Source organism: Histoplasma capsulatum (genome assembly GCF_000150115.1).
Source record: "Histoplasma capsulatum G186AR genomic scaffold supercont2.12, whole genome shotgun sequence".
NCBI classification, from domain to species: domain Eukaryota; kingdom Fungi; phylum Ascomycota; class Eurotiomycetes; order Onygenales; family Ajellomycetaceae; genus Histoplasma; species Histoplasma capsulatum.
In genome coordinates, this window is record NW_025544812.1 from 795,181 (window position 1) to 811,738 (window position 16,558).

The following is a 16,558-nucleotide window of genomic DNA, read 5'->3' on the forward strand; positions in this document are numbered from 1 at the left end:
GCCACTGGAGCAGACTGGGGCACTCTGAGAACAATGAAAATGATGGGGACAGTGGTTTAGTGTGATAACCTTAAGAAGAACGATAGTATTCTTCAGAAGGTTTCCTCGACGAGTCGACGACAATTCGAAAGCTCTTTATGCAAGGTCTAGATGACACTCAGAGCATGCTGCTGACCTTGACCCCTCCTGGCTGGTCAAAGATGGATATCAGGAATCCCCCGTTGGCCCTGTATCCCAACACACGGGCGCCCAATGATCATTTTGTTGAACCATGATCAACGTGGCCACCCCTCCATACAAACCCGGCGTCCTTCGAGACGGCGCCGGGGAACTGGGAAAGCTAGCCGCCTTGGTGTGCATGTCCTCCAATCAATTTAATTTCTCGCTTCCCTCGAACCGGGCTCTGAGAGGGCAACTCGGGGCTTGGATTAGTCCCCGAGTTCAAGACGGCAATTTGGTGGATATGGGACGGCGGCGCCTCTCATCTCCCGTTTCGACCTCAACATCATCTTTTTCTTGTCGGCTCAGCTACACGGGGAATAGTGGTTATTATTCCAGGGCTGTTGCTGTTGTTTGCATGTCTATGCCACAACTATGGCCTCTGACTCTGGGCACACAGTCCATCAGGCGCCCTTGTTGGTATGTAAAATACCTTGGCTTGAGCTTAGGCATACCCACTGAGTTTGATCGACGACTGACCCACCTGTCACATCCGTCAGCTCCCTGATTCCGATGAGGATTCTGCAGTTGCCGTGGTAAGTAGGGTATACCGTGTTGCAGAAAGGCTTGATGTTAAATCATGCTCATCTCCACGTGCATTTAGAACGACGACTTGCTATCTGTTGCATCATTGACATCGAGCGTCCGTGACTTTGTGGTCGAAAATGGACGGACATACCACTCCCTCAGCGTGGGGAGTAAGTCGTTCCTCTGCTCATTACCCCCTACGTATTATACCCAGGAGGTGCTAACAGGAACCCCACAGAGTATATCCTACCTAATGACGAGGTAAGACCGAGAACCTTTTGATTTTTTTTAATTGTTTTTTTACGTGTCCGGGTAACTGAGTAAGGAACTTCCTAACACTTCATATTTCTGCAGGAAGAAAAGGACCGACTAGGTATGCAATGCATACAGTCACGGACATGTCTTGTTATTTAAAAACTGGCTGACATTGTCGGACCAAAAAGATATGCAAAATCACCACTTCCTGGTTACCTTTGGAGGCAAGATGCATTTTGCCCCAGGTGCAGAGTATGCACAGCGTGTCCTAGACGTAGGCACAGGAACTGGTATCTGGGCTATCGATTTTGGTAAGGCGTATCACCGTCTTTCTGTCCATAGACGCTATATCTGAAAGCCTACAAATCCCACTGCTAACCCCCACCTTTAGCCGACGCCCACCCTTCTGCAGAGGTTCGACCACTTCCGTTTGCAATAATACCCCTTTATTTCTTCTCACAAACAGTGAATAACCTTGGTCTAATGTCTTCGTCTCTTCCAAAAGGTGGTTGGTGTCGACCTGAGCCCCATTCAGCCATTCTAGTATGTGATTGTATTATTTCCTTTCTAAACTGTAGAGCATGAATGGCAGACCTTTGAGCTAACCATGTACTGATAGCGTACCCCCAAATTGTTCATTTGAGATCGACGATCTGGAAAAGGACTGGACATGGACGCGGCCATTCGACTACATTTTTAGTCGGATGATGGTTGGCAGTTTTGCAGATTTCTCCCGATTTGCTGACCAGGCATACCGGTATGTCCCTTGATTTCCACTTGTTCTTTTCACTATGATGAACACTGGAACTTTCCCGTCGCTTTCCCCATCACAACTTACCTACTAACCCAATGGCTACTCTCCCATTCGGCAAACACCAAAAAGACACCTGGTCCCTGGCGGCTACCTGGAACTAATAGATTGCATCTTCCCAATGGCCTCGGATGACGGCACCCTTGATACCAGCCCAGCCCTCAAAGAATTCAGCGACCTGCTTCTGCAAGCCAGCATCAACCTCGGCCGGCCCCTGAATGCCGCGAAAAACCATCGCGAAACCCTCATCGATGCAGGCTTCACGAACGTCAACGTCTTAAATTTCAAATGGCCCACTAACCGCTGGCCCAAGGACCGCAAGGATAAGTTGGTGGGTCTGTGGACGCTGGCGAATATCGGCGGCGGGCTTGAAGGGCTCAGTCTCGCGCTGATGACGCGGGGGCTGGGTTGGGAAAAGAACCAGATTCTTGCATATCTGACGTCGGTGAGAAAGGATTTGCATGATCCGAAAATTCATGCGTATTGGCCCATGTGAGTCTCGTGATTCTTACTATTGATATTCAATTCTTCCTTCCTTCCTTTTCCTATGGCATTTGTGGACTAATAACCCGGTTCCTCTGGCCCTCCCCCGGCCGCCGGTGCCTGTTAAAATTTAGTGTTGTCGTTTATGGCCAGAAACCGAAATCGACATCACCGACCCGTTCGACGCATTCGTGATATTGTTTTCCATGTTCATGTCACTTGCCTGTCTGGCCATACTTCTTTCCTCATTCCCTAGCCGATTTACGTAGCGTAGCGGTTATGGCAGTGCAGCCAACCCCCATTTTCCTTCCTATGATGATTTTGAAGTATCACCATATCCTCTTATTCAGCACTGCCGGGAACACCAGGATGAGCAGGAAGTCCAAAAGCGTCCAAAAGCCCTGGAGGTTTTTCTCGAGTCATTTCGTGTATTTGCGGCCGGATATGCGAAATAGTACGATGTGATGAATTACATATGTATATGCAAACATTTTAATTTATATTTATATTTATATTTATTTATTTTTACTTATCTATTGAACGCGTTTGTCTTTGTATGAATTGTTATTGGCTGTGTGTTTATCATGTGTTATGGTTGAAGTATAAATACAGATGTATCTTCCTCACGATTAATTTGCTGTTTGATCTGACATCCGAGATGCATCAATGCCCTCATAACATTCGTCTCCTCCCGCCCCATCCTCAGGTCCCTCCCTAGGGGGATATGAAAAGGTCTCCGAGAGCTTTTACTACTACATACTGGGATCAGCACGCGTATAAATGCCTAGCAGATTCATCCAATCTCACCTCCCATAAGTCCTACATCTACTCAGGCTTAGTCTGTGACTTTTTTTTTTTAAAAAAAAAAAAAGAAAAAAAAAAAAGAAAAGAAAAGAAAAGAAAAAAGAGGGTGTGGTTCGCATAGTAGATGCCGTGCACTGCGGGAATCAAACGCATAGATCTCACTCGTACAGTACATGCGCGGCATGGATAAAAACATCTGTGTACTGGGAAATCGAAACTCCTAACATCTTAAAAAATCACAGGCTCAGGGGTATAGATCGAAGGGGCCTTACGACATTGACACAAAGGGAACAAAGACCTGGTTAATGGCGAGAGCGGAATGAGGTTGGGATATTTTGGGGGGACGCTGGTGGGGATTTCGAATGTGATTGAAAATAGTAAAGGAAGTAAAAAAAGAATAAAGGAAGAAAAAACATATATATAAAATGAAAACCCTAAAGAGACTCGTAGGGACGAAAGGGGGGGAAGGGAAACACGAGAAATCATCATCGGAATCCACAGCGAAGTACATGATACGGAAAGCAAGCCTGATTCGGATATCATCAACCGCCAAAGACGTAGAAAATAATATGAAACGAAAGAGAGAAAACGGAAGGCAAAGAAGACAAAGCGCCCATACATCCACGCAGCAGTCGCTCACCCGCACTCATCGATCCACACGGTGCCACAATTCATCCTCAGATTGACACTACTGACGAACAAATAGACAACGAACAAATGATAGTAAATCCTGAAAATCCCCTAGAGCCCCTGGTCATTTCAATTCGTTAACTACAACTCCACGCACGTAGCGACACTCATCCACACTCACGACACTCCACATAACTACGACTCATTCAAACCTTAGTCATCCATCGGCGCATCCTGCAATGTCACACCGGCAGGTTTCGGAGCTTCGGATGCAACCTTGTCATTCTCTACCACGCTATCGCGCTTTAACCCAGTGATGCGGCTATACCGCCCGCTCGAACGGGATAAGGAATTGCTCTTCTCCATGACGTTGTTGGTAGTACTGGCGGGCGCGTGGGGGTCAGATAATGTGGTGGTCGAGCTAATGCTATCAGTTGCAGTGTGGTCGCCGCCAACGGTGCTAGCGCCGGCGCTGCCATTGGTGGTTATGGAGTCGCGGACTGTTGCGGATGGAATGGTGGGTTTGCCGGTACGATCTGCGGCTGGAGACGAGCCGGCTGAATCTGGGACCTCGAGACTATGGCGAGGTCCTCGGCCCGTGGCAGATGCTGGAGGGCTGCTGACGTTGACAGGGAAGCGGGTTGATTCGCCGCCGATTGATTTATCACGTCTGTGCCGGTTGGCTGGGGCGGGGCTATTGGCACGGCTGCGATCGACGATAGCTCGTTGGCGGGCCTCCATGTTTGCGCGCCGGTTGCTTTCGTCAGTGCTGATGGCGCGGGGTCTCGATCCTGGCCCGAGGCTACCCAAGGTGCTTGATTGGCGCTTCAGTTCGCCAAAAATTTCATCCTTGTGGTCGAAAAGGTCGCGAAGGAGGCGGTAGCTGTGTCGTTCATCCATGGTGAGGTTATTCTCGAGCCGTGGGCGGAGAATACAAGGCGCCATATTTTGTGCTAGGGCTGTAACGTAGGCTTCGTCTGCGGATGTGAGGTCTATCAGGCGAGTAAAGTGAGTAATGATAGCGTCAAGAGTGGCGATGTTGTTCAGGCGGAGCTGTCCAAGAGTACTCTGAAGAACCTTGACGCGACTTTCGGCAGGAGCCTCATTTGTCGTGGTATATACCGTCTTCACGATTTCGTAAACTTGAGACGAAACAAGAGAATCTACAGAATCGATTAGCGTATAGGAAGCTAACATAGGAACGAGCAGTGGGATGGTATATACCAGGGAGTTCAAGAAGATATAATTTCAAAACATTCGCAACAACGGGTATGTCGTATTTTTCTAAAACTTCATGGCTAAATGGCTTTCCATTATTCAAAGCATTGCGTAAATGATGCGAGACGACAAGAGGAACCTCATGCAGCCAAATAGCACGGCGCGCTTCGTCTCCCTCGAGGTCTGGATAGTCTGTGCCAAGGTTAGATGCTGGGGAAGCTTAAAATAAGGGGGTTTGATGATCTTACGATTGTCAAGATAGGTCAAAATAGTTGTAATCAAGATAGGAACACGCTTCCTATCCGCCCGAGCCCTGGCTTCCAGATCTACACCGAAGGTTTGTTCTGTGTTGGAATTCAGTTAGATTAGTTTCTCTATCGCTTCTTTTTATTTTTTTTCTTCGAAATCAATATAAATGGCTAAAAGAGATAATAAATACCGTCAACATTGCCATAATAGTTCTCATAAGGCTGAACGCGGGGCACAAATGCTCCAGTACGATAATTCTCCAACAAATACCTCAGGTCCCCAAGGGGCTGGATAGTCTCTTGATATAGCATCATCTTGTCGACTGTGCTGCGCAGAGACGGAACGACATTGCTAATCGCTCCCGAGAAATCTAACACAACCGCTTTGATAGCCTTCAAGCGATCTAGTTCACAGCGTTCCATGAACTTGAGATAGTCTATCATTTCTTCCTCAAGATGGCATCGTAAGCGGTCGAGTTTTTTCACTGCAGCCTTGTATCGCTCATCGGCTTCCCGGGCTTCGCGTCGAAGCCTTTGGGCGGGGGTCTCATTAGGATTCGAGTTATTAAGTGGGTTCCATTGGGAGAATAAATCAGCAACAGCAACAGCAGTGGGAGAGTCCGCAACCTCGTCACCTCCAGACCCCATCGATGTGACCCGCATCAGCGGCTTCTTTTTCTCAGGAATACCTGAAATCTGGAAGGATTTTGAACGCCACTGGTAATTCATTCTCGAGCTGTTGGCAAAAGTGCTGCCGACGTTTCCAACAAGGCGCAAGAAACCATTGTCCACCAGATCCTGGCCGATTCTTTCCGCATAGCTGATAGTCGACGCACCCATGCTCTTCTGAATAAAGTCCACAATGTCTGCACCAGTGGACGTATTTTGATATGTGCCTAAAATGGGAAACTTAACCTCCCCGAGTTTAATGGATTCCAACATATGAGTCAACAGTTTCTTGAGCTCTTCTGGTGGAAAAATTTTGTCCCCCAGTTCCACCGGTTCGAAGTCTTCTGAAGCATCAGGAAGCACGATGGTTGGTGGATGAGGAGGCGCAGCTTTGGGGCTATCAGCACTCTCCTTTTCGGGGCTTTGAAAAGCCAATTTGTTCTCCTCTTCCAAGTCCTCGACCAAGCGACATTTGTTGAAGTACTGGGTCCTCAGCTTCTTCACGGTCTCTGACTGCTTATAGTGCTCCTTGATCCTGGTCTGGAGCTCTTCTTGGCTGTTGAGGATTCGAAGTTCGTGCTGGTCGGCCCAGCGACCAAAGGGGTTGACGACGAGTTCACGGATACTGTTTGCGATTTTCTGATGATTTTTTGTCGCTTCGATCATTTCGCTGCGGATCCCCTCGTACGCCTACAGAATATTGCATCAGCAGAGGAATTACAGCCCAAAAACAGTTCAGCACACCGACCTTTCGGACACTGGCACCATCATCTCTTGCAAAGCCATTCGTCATGCGATCGATTGCGGGAGCTATTTCGCCGAGTTTTGAGCTGTATTGTTCCTCCGCAGCGGCACGCATGTTGGCAATGGTGAGTATTTGCTGATTCTCCACTATGCCCTGCTGCAACTTGGATATCAGGACACCCAATCCGCTGGCATAGTCGGGAGTCCAGAACGAATCTGCAAAACCCCGCATGATGAAACAAAACAAAAAAAATTAAAAAAAATTGAACGTGACGCTTCGACAGAAGGAGAGTGCTGAAATGGATGGCGGCCGTTTCAGAAATGCGAGTTGCACGAACCTCGGGGTTTTCTATATCTAGTCGTATGAGTCGGCAGAATGGGGTAGGTAGGTAGGGCTAGCAACTGTTCTATTAATAGGGCAAGATCTAACGGCGAAGCCTAACGTAGGGAGTGATTGCGAAATGGCGAGGAAGACCTGACCAGCCTAGAAGCCAGGGCGTCGGTGGTGGAGCACAACAAACCAAAGGAAATCAAGCGAGTGGGAAGAGGTTGTTGTTGGCACCCAGTTGCAGGCGACGAAGGAAGCTAACGGAGATAGGGACGGAGGATGATGAGGAAGGTGAGGATAGGAGAATAGTTATGACGGTGGAAAAAGCGACGAACGGCTGCGAAGCAGAGCAGGAGAGAGAGGGAGAGACAAAGAACGAAGAAAAGACGAGAAGCCAAAAGACAGCCAGGGACTCAAGGGCTGAGGTCAATCTGTCTGCCAGTTTGAGCCTATACGAGGTTGGTTCGCTCTGGGTTCGGGCCTGGAGTCGGCGGCTGATTCGGGCGCAGCAGGGCGCTGACTCAGCGGCGGCTCACCCAGGAGCCACCGTCACGGGGGCGGTGTATTTTACGGGCTATTTTTAACCGCGTTCCCTGGCGGTACCTGAAACGCTGAAACTCTCGAAGCCTGCCGCCCGTCTCCCAACCCCTGGGGCTTGCGCGGATCCAGCCACCGCAAATGGGCAGGCCGCAGCGACCACCTGCGCATTACGGGCCAATCTCGTAACAGCGTGTATTTCAATACCCGACAGTCCCATACACACTCTACCTTACTACTATTCTTGGTGGAATCCTGGTTTACTCACTCCGTGTCAGGTTTTTGCTATCCAGCATATTCGACATCGTGTGGCTCAGTCCCTTTTGGCGGTCTGCTTCAACGCGGTCAACAGTCTGGGGGCTTTGGAGTATCGTAGTTACTATACTCCTTAGCTCTGTTGACGGTTGTGCTTCATACATGGGAGGGCATTCATTCTTCGCCTCTCCAAGGGGGATTGCTTACCCGCATCTCGTCTGCTCGATAGATTGGATTGGGCACGCCGTTCTCACCTAGTCCGCCCTTCATGCTTTCATGGCCTATTGTTCAAGAGCCGTCTTTGCCAGCCGTGGCCAAAAGCCCACAGAAGGTCCATTGCGGAAAAGGACGCCGTTTTCGGGACCATCTCTTATGGCCCCATCCTGTTCATTGATACTACCGTCTTCCGGCATAAAGAACACAATCGGGTGACCGGGTATTGATTTTTTGTGGAAAGCCGCTACATCGCAGGAATTGTTTGTCTGGGAACCTGTTAGGATTATTGGTCCTGGCTTCTCTCCTGGACGATGTCCTCCACTGGCAGTATCATTTCGGGTCGGGTTTACATCTATTCGGAATGGAGGGATCCGGGGAAGAGAGGTATAGCAAACTTCAATCTGCGACATGATGCCCTCTAAACACAGATGCCTTCTCAGAATTACATATCAGGATTGGCTTCATCGCCGCAGAGGACAAAACTACTCCCGTCGATGGCTGGAACAGCAGTTTGAAAGGAACCCGCCCAACGACGCGCCCAACGACGCGCCCACCTTGAAGAGCGGGAGTAGCCTGTCCTCCAATACATTCCCGAAATAACCGGTTGGGCGTCCCATTCATTCACCAAGTTTCCAATTACCATAGATCAAAGCTCAACATACACATCTATCGATGCTCAAAAAGGGGGAGATATATTGTTTTACCCCTTGCTGGCCAAAAACAAACTGGCACTACCAACTCTTTTCCCCCTCCTCTTTCTCTATCATTATCTTGGGCTCTTGCGGAATGCTAGTCTGATCCAAGCCAACTCCGAGAATACCCCTTCTTAAACTGGTAGCGCTGGCATAGCCCTCGCCTTGCCGCTCGCAGTATCCCCGTGCGCTGCGGATCGGATGAGCCCAACGCACTCCTCATCTCCTGTCTAGAGCCACCTGGTTATCATCCAGACGTGCATTAACATCCCCCAAGGCTTTGTTGGGCCAATCAGTCAGTGCCGCCCCCGTCATCGGTAACGTCAAGAAGACAGACCAAGCTGTGGCTAGCGGCTCGGCGGAGATGGGTCGCGATTTGCGTACGTTTGTTCTAGAATAGTAGAGCGGAGAGTGATGTTAATTTTATACTGGGGTAGCTGGTAGTCTTCGAGGTTAAGTTTCTGTTATTTTTCTGGCTCTGCGCTATGTGTAAATGTTTTTGCCACGTCGTTCCCGTCGGGGAAAGTCCATCGCGCAACAGCGTCGATATCCTCATGCCCCTGTCAAGCATTCTGCTCTAGTCTACGAATGGACTCCGCTCACAGATGGAAAGTAGTCTAGAGCGACAGAATATGAACTAATGTATACGAGAGTCATCAGCAGCGGAGAAGAAAAAAATAGTACATAAAGACTTCTCGCGTCCCGCTGCACAGAGGTCCGTTTTAACTTATTTAACTCAACTATACACCCCTCATCCCACAGAGCCATTTCACCATTTCACCATGTCTCCCACGCAAGGTACCGGAGAACACAAGACGCTGGATGTCTTCACGACAAGGAGGCTTCGAATGGAGCGATTGGACGAGTCGCATTTGCAAGGGTATCATTACATATGGTCGAATCCGTCGGCAACAAGGTGGAGGTGTGTAGAAAGCTCTGCCTCAACCCCTCTCTCCTTTTCTTGAATTGTCACGTATGTCCAGTTACATACCTATATGTATGCATGAACTTGTACTCGGACGCTTTGCAATGTTCTGTATATATACACTCTCTCCTTTCTCGCTTGGGTTGCAGGTCGGCGGGGCGCGGGCGTACACATGCGTTAATATTAAATCAACCCAACCCCTCATTCCTTCAATCATACCGCAGAGATAAGAGAGCAAAAGAAGAAGAGAAGAAAAAAAAAGCAATAACAGTAGAACAAGAACAAGAAGAAAGAACAAAAAAACCCCACAATTGATTGCACCACACACAGAAACAAACACCACAAAACCACAAGAATCACAGCTCATACAACTGACACCATTTGTGTTCCCATGTCTTGGTGTCCCCCGCAGCCCCCGCGGCGTCAGCAAATCCCTCGACGACAGCAGAGAGTTCATGTCTGGCGTCCTACGGCAAAACAACCCTCGCGCAGAGATGTTCGCTGTCTACCTCCTCCCCCCATCCTTGCAGCCCATCGAATCGCCCGGCAACGTGGTCTCACCGCCTGCTCCTGTGACGGGCATGATATCATCCACGACGACTCCTGCAGCTGCTTCCACTGCCACCACGACTATTATTGCAGATGATGGTCAGCTGTGCCAGGCCGGCAATGGCGGCATTGATGCTGGTGGAAACCCGCCGATGGCCATGATAGGAGTCGTAGGCACGCATCGCACCGACCCAATCGCGGAGCTGGGTTACATATTCCACCCCTCCGCATGGGGGAAGGGATACGCAACCGAAGCCGTCTCCGCGTTCGTCGACAGGTTCTGGCCGGCGCAGGTGGCGGCGAACGAGATCGAGGCGCAAGTTGATCAGGCGAACGCTGCGTCCGCTCATGTGCTGAGGAAGTGTGGGTTTGATCTTGTTGCGGAGAGGGATGAGGATGGGGAAAGATTGCTTATTTTTAGAACTTTCAGGCCCGCAGGGGGGGAGAGAGGGGTTATATGACGACTTAATGGAATGAAGTCGGTCCCTTTCCCTTCCCTGGCCCGGGCTTGGGGATTGGGTGGTCATTATTTTGTGGGTAGAATCTCTTGTTTGAGTAGTTTGTTGTGGCATCTGATAGATATTGTACTCCGTTGTATATTATATATAGTATATATGCGTGCATGTATATAGTACCTATTAAAGCCGTCACAAACTTCTATATTTGGATCGATAGACCCTTTTTTCCCTTATTGCCGCGTATTGTGCGTGGGCTGGCAGATGAGAAGATGAAAATAATATTAAAAAAAATGAGAAAGTCAAGGGTAGGAAATGCGAAAGAGAGAAATATACAGAAGACTAACTCTGACCAGCGCCGTTCGCAGCTTTGAATGCAACTCGATTATCGTCTTCCACCCCCTCCCCCACCTCTTCTCCAACTCCCACCAGCAGACTCTTCTCTTTCAACGTACAAAATGAACAATATTCCAAAATCTTCGCCATATAGACGTAACGGTTGAATTTCTAGCCTGTAAATCAACTCCCAGAAGTTGAGTAAAAGAAAAAGAAGGGAGGGAAAAATCAGCACACTTGTTTTTGCCGCTTAGGCTGCAAATCGTCCGTAGCATCCAGTTCACGAACCTGTCGTTTCTTTGTCCCGTTCATGCCGCCATTGCTGTTGCTGGCAGGGACAGGGCCTTCTTTCGGAGCAACCCGGCCTGCCGCTGGTTTCGGATTTCCATCGCCAGCTCCTCCGCTGGGCGCTTCTCGCTGGGGCATGTAGTAGTTCTGGCCTAGCATGTGCAACTTTCGCCGATCGGTCTTGTTCGATTTTGTGCGCGGTATTCGATCGACGAGAAGGAAGAGTGTGGGGATTTGTATTTCTGGTAACGTAGCACCGATCGTCTTCTTGATCAATTCGACTTTCGAATATACACTATGATTGTCGTTGATAGTTCGGAAGGTGATTGGTTCGTTGGGGCCGGCTTTGCTGCTTAGGTTCATTGGATTGTCTGCGAGGTAAAGGAAAGCAGTGAGAATGGGACTTTCGACGCCGTCAATGGCGCCGAGTAAGTCGACAACAATGGAGTCCTCCGGTGATAGACATTTCCTTGCAGTGTATTCAACTTCGATGGCGTCAACCCTGCCGCCATCAATCTTCAATAGAGTGTCTTTTCGTCCGACGTAAGTCAGGGTTCCGTCGTGGTTATACTTTACAAGATCGCCAGATCTGTACAGTCTAGCTGAGGATGCTCTCTCGGGATGTAGTTCATGGAGCCATTTTGGCGTATACTGTAAGAAGCCGGCTTCAGACTTTCTGGATATCTGGTCAAGATACCCGCGAGCAAGATGAGGACCTTCCATGATCATTTCTCCGACGGCGCCGACAGGCATGAGGCGCTCCGGAGATGCGGGGGAGACGACCCAGGCAGCGCCTGTTCCGGTGCGTCCGACATTGGTTCCACTGCCAGGGCTCATCTGATCGTTGTACGTGCAAAACGTAGCGACTTCGCCCATGCCATATTGATTAACGAGTTTCACCTTTCCGGCCCATTTCGACAGTAGGTCGTTCGAAGGTGGTTCACCACCGATGCATAGTGTTTTAAGGCCTGGAACATCTTCTGGACCCAACTGAATGGCAACTGTCGGTGTAAGAAAGGATACGTTTGCACGTAAGTCGTTCATATGCTGCTTCAGAACATGGATGGCCTTCTGTGGATGTGGAACGCAGCAACACCCGCCAACGGAAAGTGGTACAAGGTAGTCGTTGTTGCTGATGTCGAAGGCATAGTCGTCAAACTGATACATTCTAGTTCCTGCATCGAGACCAAGGATCCTCGCATAATCTCGAACGGCAGTGGCATAGGTCCGGTGCTCCTGGATAATCCCTTTCGGTTCCCCGGTGCTACCCGAAGTGAACAAAATCAAGCCTGAAGGTTACATCAGCAAACTGAATCTTGGCGCGGTTCAAAGGCTGCTACTCACATGCATTGGTTGGTCGTACAGTGGTACACGCCGGTTCAACCTTTTTCGGAAGACTCAGGATTCCATCCTTGGATAACTCGATGATATTTGGAACCAGGCCTTGGAACTGGTCTGAGAATTCGGCAACAGTGAGCATTATTTTAGCATTGGCGCGTTGGATGACTGAGGTCAAATAAGCTGGTGGGTCAGCTGCATCGATCGAGATATATGCGCCACCGGCTCGAAGGATCGCAAGCCGCGAAACAATAGCCCAAGTTGATTTCTTAAAACAGCTAAGAACGAAGACTTCGGGGCCTACCCCTAGATCAACAAGACGATGGGAAAGTCTTGACGTCAGATCGTCCAGCTCTCCGTAAGTCAAATCACCATCCCACGAAACCACGGCCTGAGCGTCGGGATTAATGTGGCTATGTTCCAGAAACATGTCATGAAGACATCGCTCGTTGGACTCAGAAACATGGCTGGTTAGCTGGGTAATATGTTGTCGATCGTGCGGCGAGCACATGTTGACTTCCTCCACTGTTATATCTGGGGACATCCGTATCGACGATAAGACATGGTCGAACGTGTGTAGAACACTTAACGCAAGTGGGTCAGCGATGGCCTGGCTCGAAAAGACAAGCTCGGCCAACAATCGGCCGTCTCTTGCATCGGTAACGTCGAGGAAAATATCGACCTAGCAAACGATCAGCAGGGGAGGTCAAATGATTGATAGATGTGCTCAGGGTCTTCCAAACGGGAAGTCACCGCAGAAACGTCGACTGAAACCGACCTCGGAATTGATTTCTGAATTTGACGCTGAAGCATTGCGATAGCGAAAGGCAGTTGAGAACATGTCAGTTGAACCCTCAGCATCAGAATTCCCGGTTGCTTGGCGCATTCCCGAGCGCGGCGTTGGGTGGTAGCTAGCTTGTCTAGAACTTGTCGCAAACTGTCGTCCGGTTCGATGATTAATAATTGATCCCCAAACTGGGAGCCCTGCCCAGTCGAGAGCGCCTTCAAACAGGAAATTCCTGAATTTGAATCCCAGTCGAACAGGAGGGAATTGGCAGAGGTGAAACAGGGATGTGGTGAGCGCCCAAGCCAGCTGCATGATCTTGATGTGTTGTCAACACCAGCAGAGTTTCCATTACAGAGAGCCCCACCATCTGTGTCCATCTTCAAGACATGGTGGAGGGTGTCTGGGGCTTCAGACAACACCAGCTCGAGATGACCGGTGTGCGAAGAAGGAATGGACTTCGCAGACTCGCGGGGCAGGGACTTCGAGGAGGATGCATTGCTTTGATAGGGAGAAAAACTCTCGTTTTCATGGATCAATGGAGCCATTGTATAAAAACGAACATTCGATTATTTCCACGGGCGGATAACTATAGCTTCTAGGGTAATGGAAGATGTTTTTATCAAGTTAAAAGGACAGAATTCACAGAATTCACAGAAGGAGAGAAGAAAAGTTTTTCCCGAGGAAAACTCGTCCTTCGGCATAAGCTATATATATAAATCTTGGTCTGCATAGCTTCGTATAGCTTGTTTAAGTAAACCCTCTCAGCAGGGAGCCTGCCACAAGCATGCTGCTCCCGAGAATTCTTCCCGAAAAGCTATCGTCGTCACACACGTCTCTCACATCACCATATGGACCAAGCTTGGCTGGTATGTAAAGGAACTCGAACCTTGGAACCCGAGCTAGACACAAAATTTTTCACAAAATTTCTCAAAAAGAGCCGAATTCCACGGTGCTACGAGCTGAGCAAGTAACGAGCGTCCTCAGCAGCGCCAGGGCCCAGGGGTGGTTCGGTTGAAGCCATGTTTTTGAGAGCTGCCTGCACAGCAGAAAAACAAACCAAAGAATGCGGTCTCTCCTGGCGAACCCATTGGCTGGCCGGCTCTGGCTGTATTGTGCGTCGACTGCAAGCATCTTCAGCCAGTGAACCCATCGGCGCAGACGCCATCTCCGGGTGGATTCTGCGCCATGATTCCCATGAGCAGCGTTCGCCCAAAGATTGAGGTTTGCCAACACGGCTGGGCGGCGGCGATCGCACATCGGCTCGACTTGGGGCTGGCTGGAACATCTAATTTCCGGGCATGGGCACGCCGGATCGGGATGGCCGCTAGCCCCGATATGAACTAGTGTCTCGATTGTATCGCCCACTCAGAACCCTTTCCACGGTCGGCGACACCAGTCCAGGTCTGGACTAGTGTGGCTGCGAATCCCCACCTCTCGGCCCGGGTTCTGCTGCACGCTAGTCCACAAACGGGACTAGCGTTCGCATAACCGAAAACCTTCAGCCGACCGCAAAACTCCACGTCGTCTTACTGCGGAGATCGGAGGCTGAAAAATCCTCACCATCTCACTGACAACGCAAAGCGCCGTTGTTGAAGACAGCGGGGCGGAAGGCTGGGGCGCAGCTTGGATGCTTGATTGTCTTTGGAGTCCCTTGCGACTTGACGAATGTAACACGATTGTCCTCCCACGCAAGAAATTGCGTCTTTATCCCACTGGGATTCGACATGTTCGTTCATCAAAGAATCAATAATAATGAAATCGAGATTCATGCGGGTTCCGCCGCCACAGGCCATTGATCATCCATTGATTTGCGAAACTAGTGAGGGTTCTGAAGAAATACTTCCTGCCACACCTGGTTTTGCACAGTCCGCGCTGTACTCTTCTTGTCACTCGTTGAGATGTGTCCCGGCGGTTTCACTGGCTAGTTCTGATCTCACCCGCTAACTGAGCCGTGCCAGTGCCGGGATCTGCCCTCCAACCCCACATCCGGGGGGTAATATTTTTCTTTCTTCCCTTTCATACACTGTAGTTTTATGCTTTTAGCCCGAATCGGTGGGGACGGGAGCTCCGTCCAGAGATCTGAAGAGGCAGGCTTCCTGTACGTAGGGAGACCATGCAAAATCCCTGGAAAAATACTCTTATACTACCTGGGAACTACTGACGAGATTCATGACTACTTCATTTTTCAAACGGCTAACAAGTATTCCGCACTATCCAATGGGCAATCGACAAGATTGGGCCAAAAAGAGAAAAGCACGCAAGCAGAATCAGAACTAGCTAACTAACTAACTTTTTACTCCGTAGACCAGAAACGATTATGCAACCAAAATCAAATTTCCTTCGCCTGGGCCTCCATAAAATTTGAACCTAATGCGCCACGCCGTTGGCTCTGGTTTCCCCATGTCCATTTGTGAGAGGGCGATCGGCAAATTTTGTCCGTGTTTGGGCAAGAAGCTTTGCTCCCCACTTCTCTGCACAGGCTGGGGCAATTGTTCCCCAAAATTTTGGCACCAATTCCGCAGCTTGCATAATCATCTCGAAACTGCGGAATGCCCTTTGTGCATGTGTCTTGGGGACATCTGCATCTGGCCGCTCGAGCGACCTGCTGAATACCTCCATTGACAATGGGCCCTCATACCCGGCCGCGAGGATAGCTGCCGTAATTAGTTCAACTGGCATGTAGGCTCCCCGCTCCTCCTCCATGGGGAACAGCCGGAAGTTTCGCGACCAAGGTAGTAGCTGTGGTGCATCTGGATTTTGGTATCGAGTCAGGTTTAACGTTGCGGTGTCTATCAGCTCCGCGTCTGCGATTTGGAGCAGAAATATCTTCTCCGCGGGCACTGAAGCCACCATAGACGCGATGGATGAGCAGAGAACGTCTAACGATTCTTCCAGTGTGGGGTAGATTCGACCGTGGCCCTCTTTGTTGTATGGGTCGGCGAACTCGACTGCGAGCCAGTTGAATGAATCAACGATCAGGCCCACGTTTGGCCGGTTAGCTGCACGGACTACCTCCCATGTGGATGACCAAGTGTTCCGTAGTGCCCATGAAAGGCCCTCATACCCAATCTTGATCATTGGGCCTCCATCTTGTCTGGCAAACGCCGCTGCCATATCCCCAAGTTCTCGCAGGTCGTTCGCAACGGTTTTAAGCTCGATCGTGCTATTTTCCGCTCCGATATTCGAGACGAGGAATAGCATATCCGTATCGAATGCCCGCAGGAAAGGGAATCGATTCACCAC

The 16,558-nt window shown here is 49.7% G+C and overlaps 8 protein-coding genes across 8 annotated transcripts; 3 read left to right on the forward strand and 5 right to left on the reverse strand.

The window, feature by feature from the left end:
* Positions 1-271: 271 nt before the first annotated feature.
* On the forward strand, positions 272-2,813 carry HCBG_07597 (uncharacterized protein; the record flags this gene model as incomplete). The annotated part of the gene is made up of 9 exons (XM_045434646.1): positions 272-352; positions 720-755; positions 824-917; positions 986-1,008; positions 1,102-1,120; positions 1,191-1,336; positions 1,508-1,545; positions 1,622-1,759; positions 1,886-2,813. 9 exons carry the CDS (start codon positions 272-274, stop codon positions 2,307-2,309), a joined length of 999 nt encoding a protein of 332 aa, XP_045284853.1.
* A 1,130-nt stretch (positions 2,814-3,943) lies between these two features.
* Positions 3,944-6,841, reverse strand: HCBG_07598 (RhoGAP and Fes/CIP4 domain-containing protein; the record flags this gene model as incomplete). The annotated part of the gene is made up of 4 exons (XM_045434647.1): positions 3,944-4,893; positions 4,955-5,140; positions 5,388-6,555; positions 6,614-6,841. 4 exons carry the CDS (start codon positions 6,839-6,841, stop codon positions 3,944-3,946), a joined length of 2,532 nt encoding a protein of 843 aa, XP_045284854.1.
* An 89-nt stretch (positions 6,842-6,930) lies between these two features.
* HCBG_07599 (uncharacterized protein) lies at positions 6,931-7,521 on the forward strand (the record flags this gene model as incomplete). The annotated part of the gene is made up of 2 exons (XM_045434648.1): positions 6,931-6,990; positions 7,057-7,521. The coding sequence occupies 2 exons, from the start codon at positions 6,931-6,933 to the stop codon at positions 7,519-7,521; spliced, it is 525 nt and encodes a 174-aa protein (XP_045284855.1).
* Positions 7,522-8,010: 489 nt separating this feature from the next.
* On the reverse strand, positions 8,011-8,355 carry HCBG_07600 (uncharacterized protein; the record flags this gene model as incomplete). The annotated part of the gene is made up of 1 exon (XM_045434649.1): positions 8,011-8,355. The coding sequence occupies one exon, from the start codon at positions 8,353-8,355 to the stop codon at positions 8,011-8,013; it is 345 nt and encodes a 114-aa protein (XP_045284856.1).
* A 1,662-nt stretch (positions 8,356-10,017) lies between these two features.
* Positions 10,018-10,572, forward strand: HCBG_07601 (uncharacterized protein; the record flags this gene model as incomplete). Its single annotated transcript, XM_045434650.1, has 1 exon — positions 10,018-10,572. The coding sequence occupies one exon, from the start codon at positions 10,018-10,020 to the stop codon at positions 10,570-10,572; it is 555 nt and encodes a 184-aa protein (XP_045284857.1).
* Positions 10,573-11,130: 558 nt separating this feature from the next.
* Positions 11,131-13,860, reverse strand: HCBG_07602 (uncharacterized protein; the record flags this gene model as incomplete). Its single annotated transcript, XM_045434651.1, has 3 exons — positions 11,131-12,479; positions 12,535-13,210; positions 13,282-13,860. The coding sequence occupies 3 exons, from the start codon at positions 13,858-13,860 to the stop codon at positions 11,131-11,133; spliced, it is 2,604 nt and encodes an 867-aa protein (XP_045284858.1).
* Positions 13,861-14,267: 407 nt separating this feature from the next.
* On the reverse strand, positions 14,268-14,600 carry HCBG_07603 (uncharacterized protein; the record flags this gene model as incomplete). The annotated part of the gene is made up of 1 exon (XM_045434652.1): positions 14,268-14,600. The coding sequence occupies one exon, from the start codon at positions 14,598-14,600 to the stop codon at positions 14,268-14,270; it is 333 nt and encodes a 110-aa protein (XP_045284859.1).
* A 1,082-nt stretch (positions 14,601-15,682) lies between these two features.
* Positions 15,683-16,516, reverse strand: HCBG_07604 (3-dehydroshikimate dehydratase; the record flags this gene model as incomplete). Its single annotated transcript, XM_045434653.1, has 1 exon — positions 15,683-16,516. One exon carries the CDS (start codon positions 16,514-16,516, stop codon positions 15,683-15,685), a length of 834 nt encoding a protein of 277 aa, XP_045284860.1.
* Between the last annotated feature and the right edge of the window lie 42 nt (positions 16,517-16,558).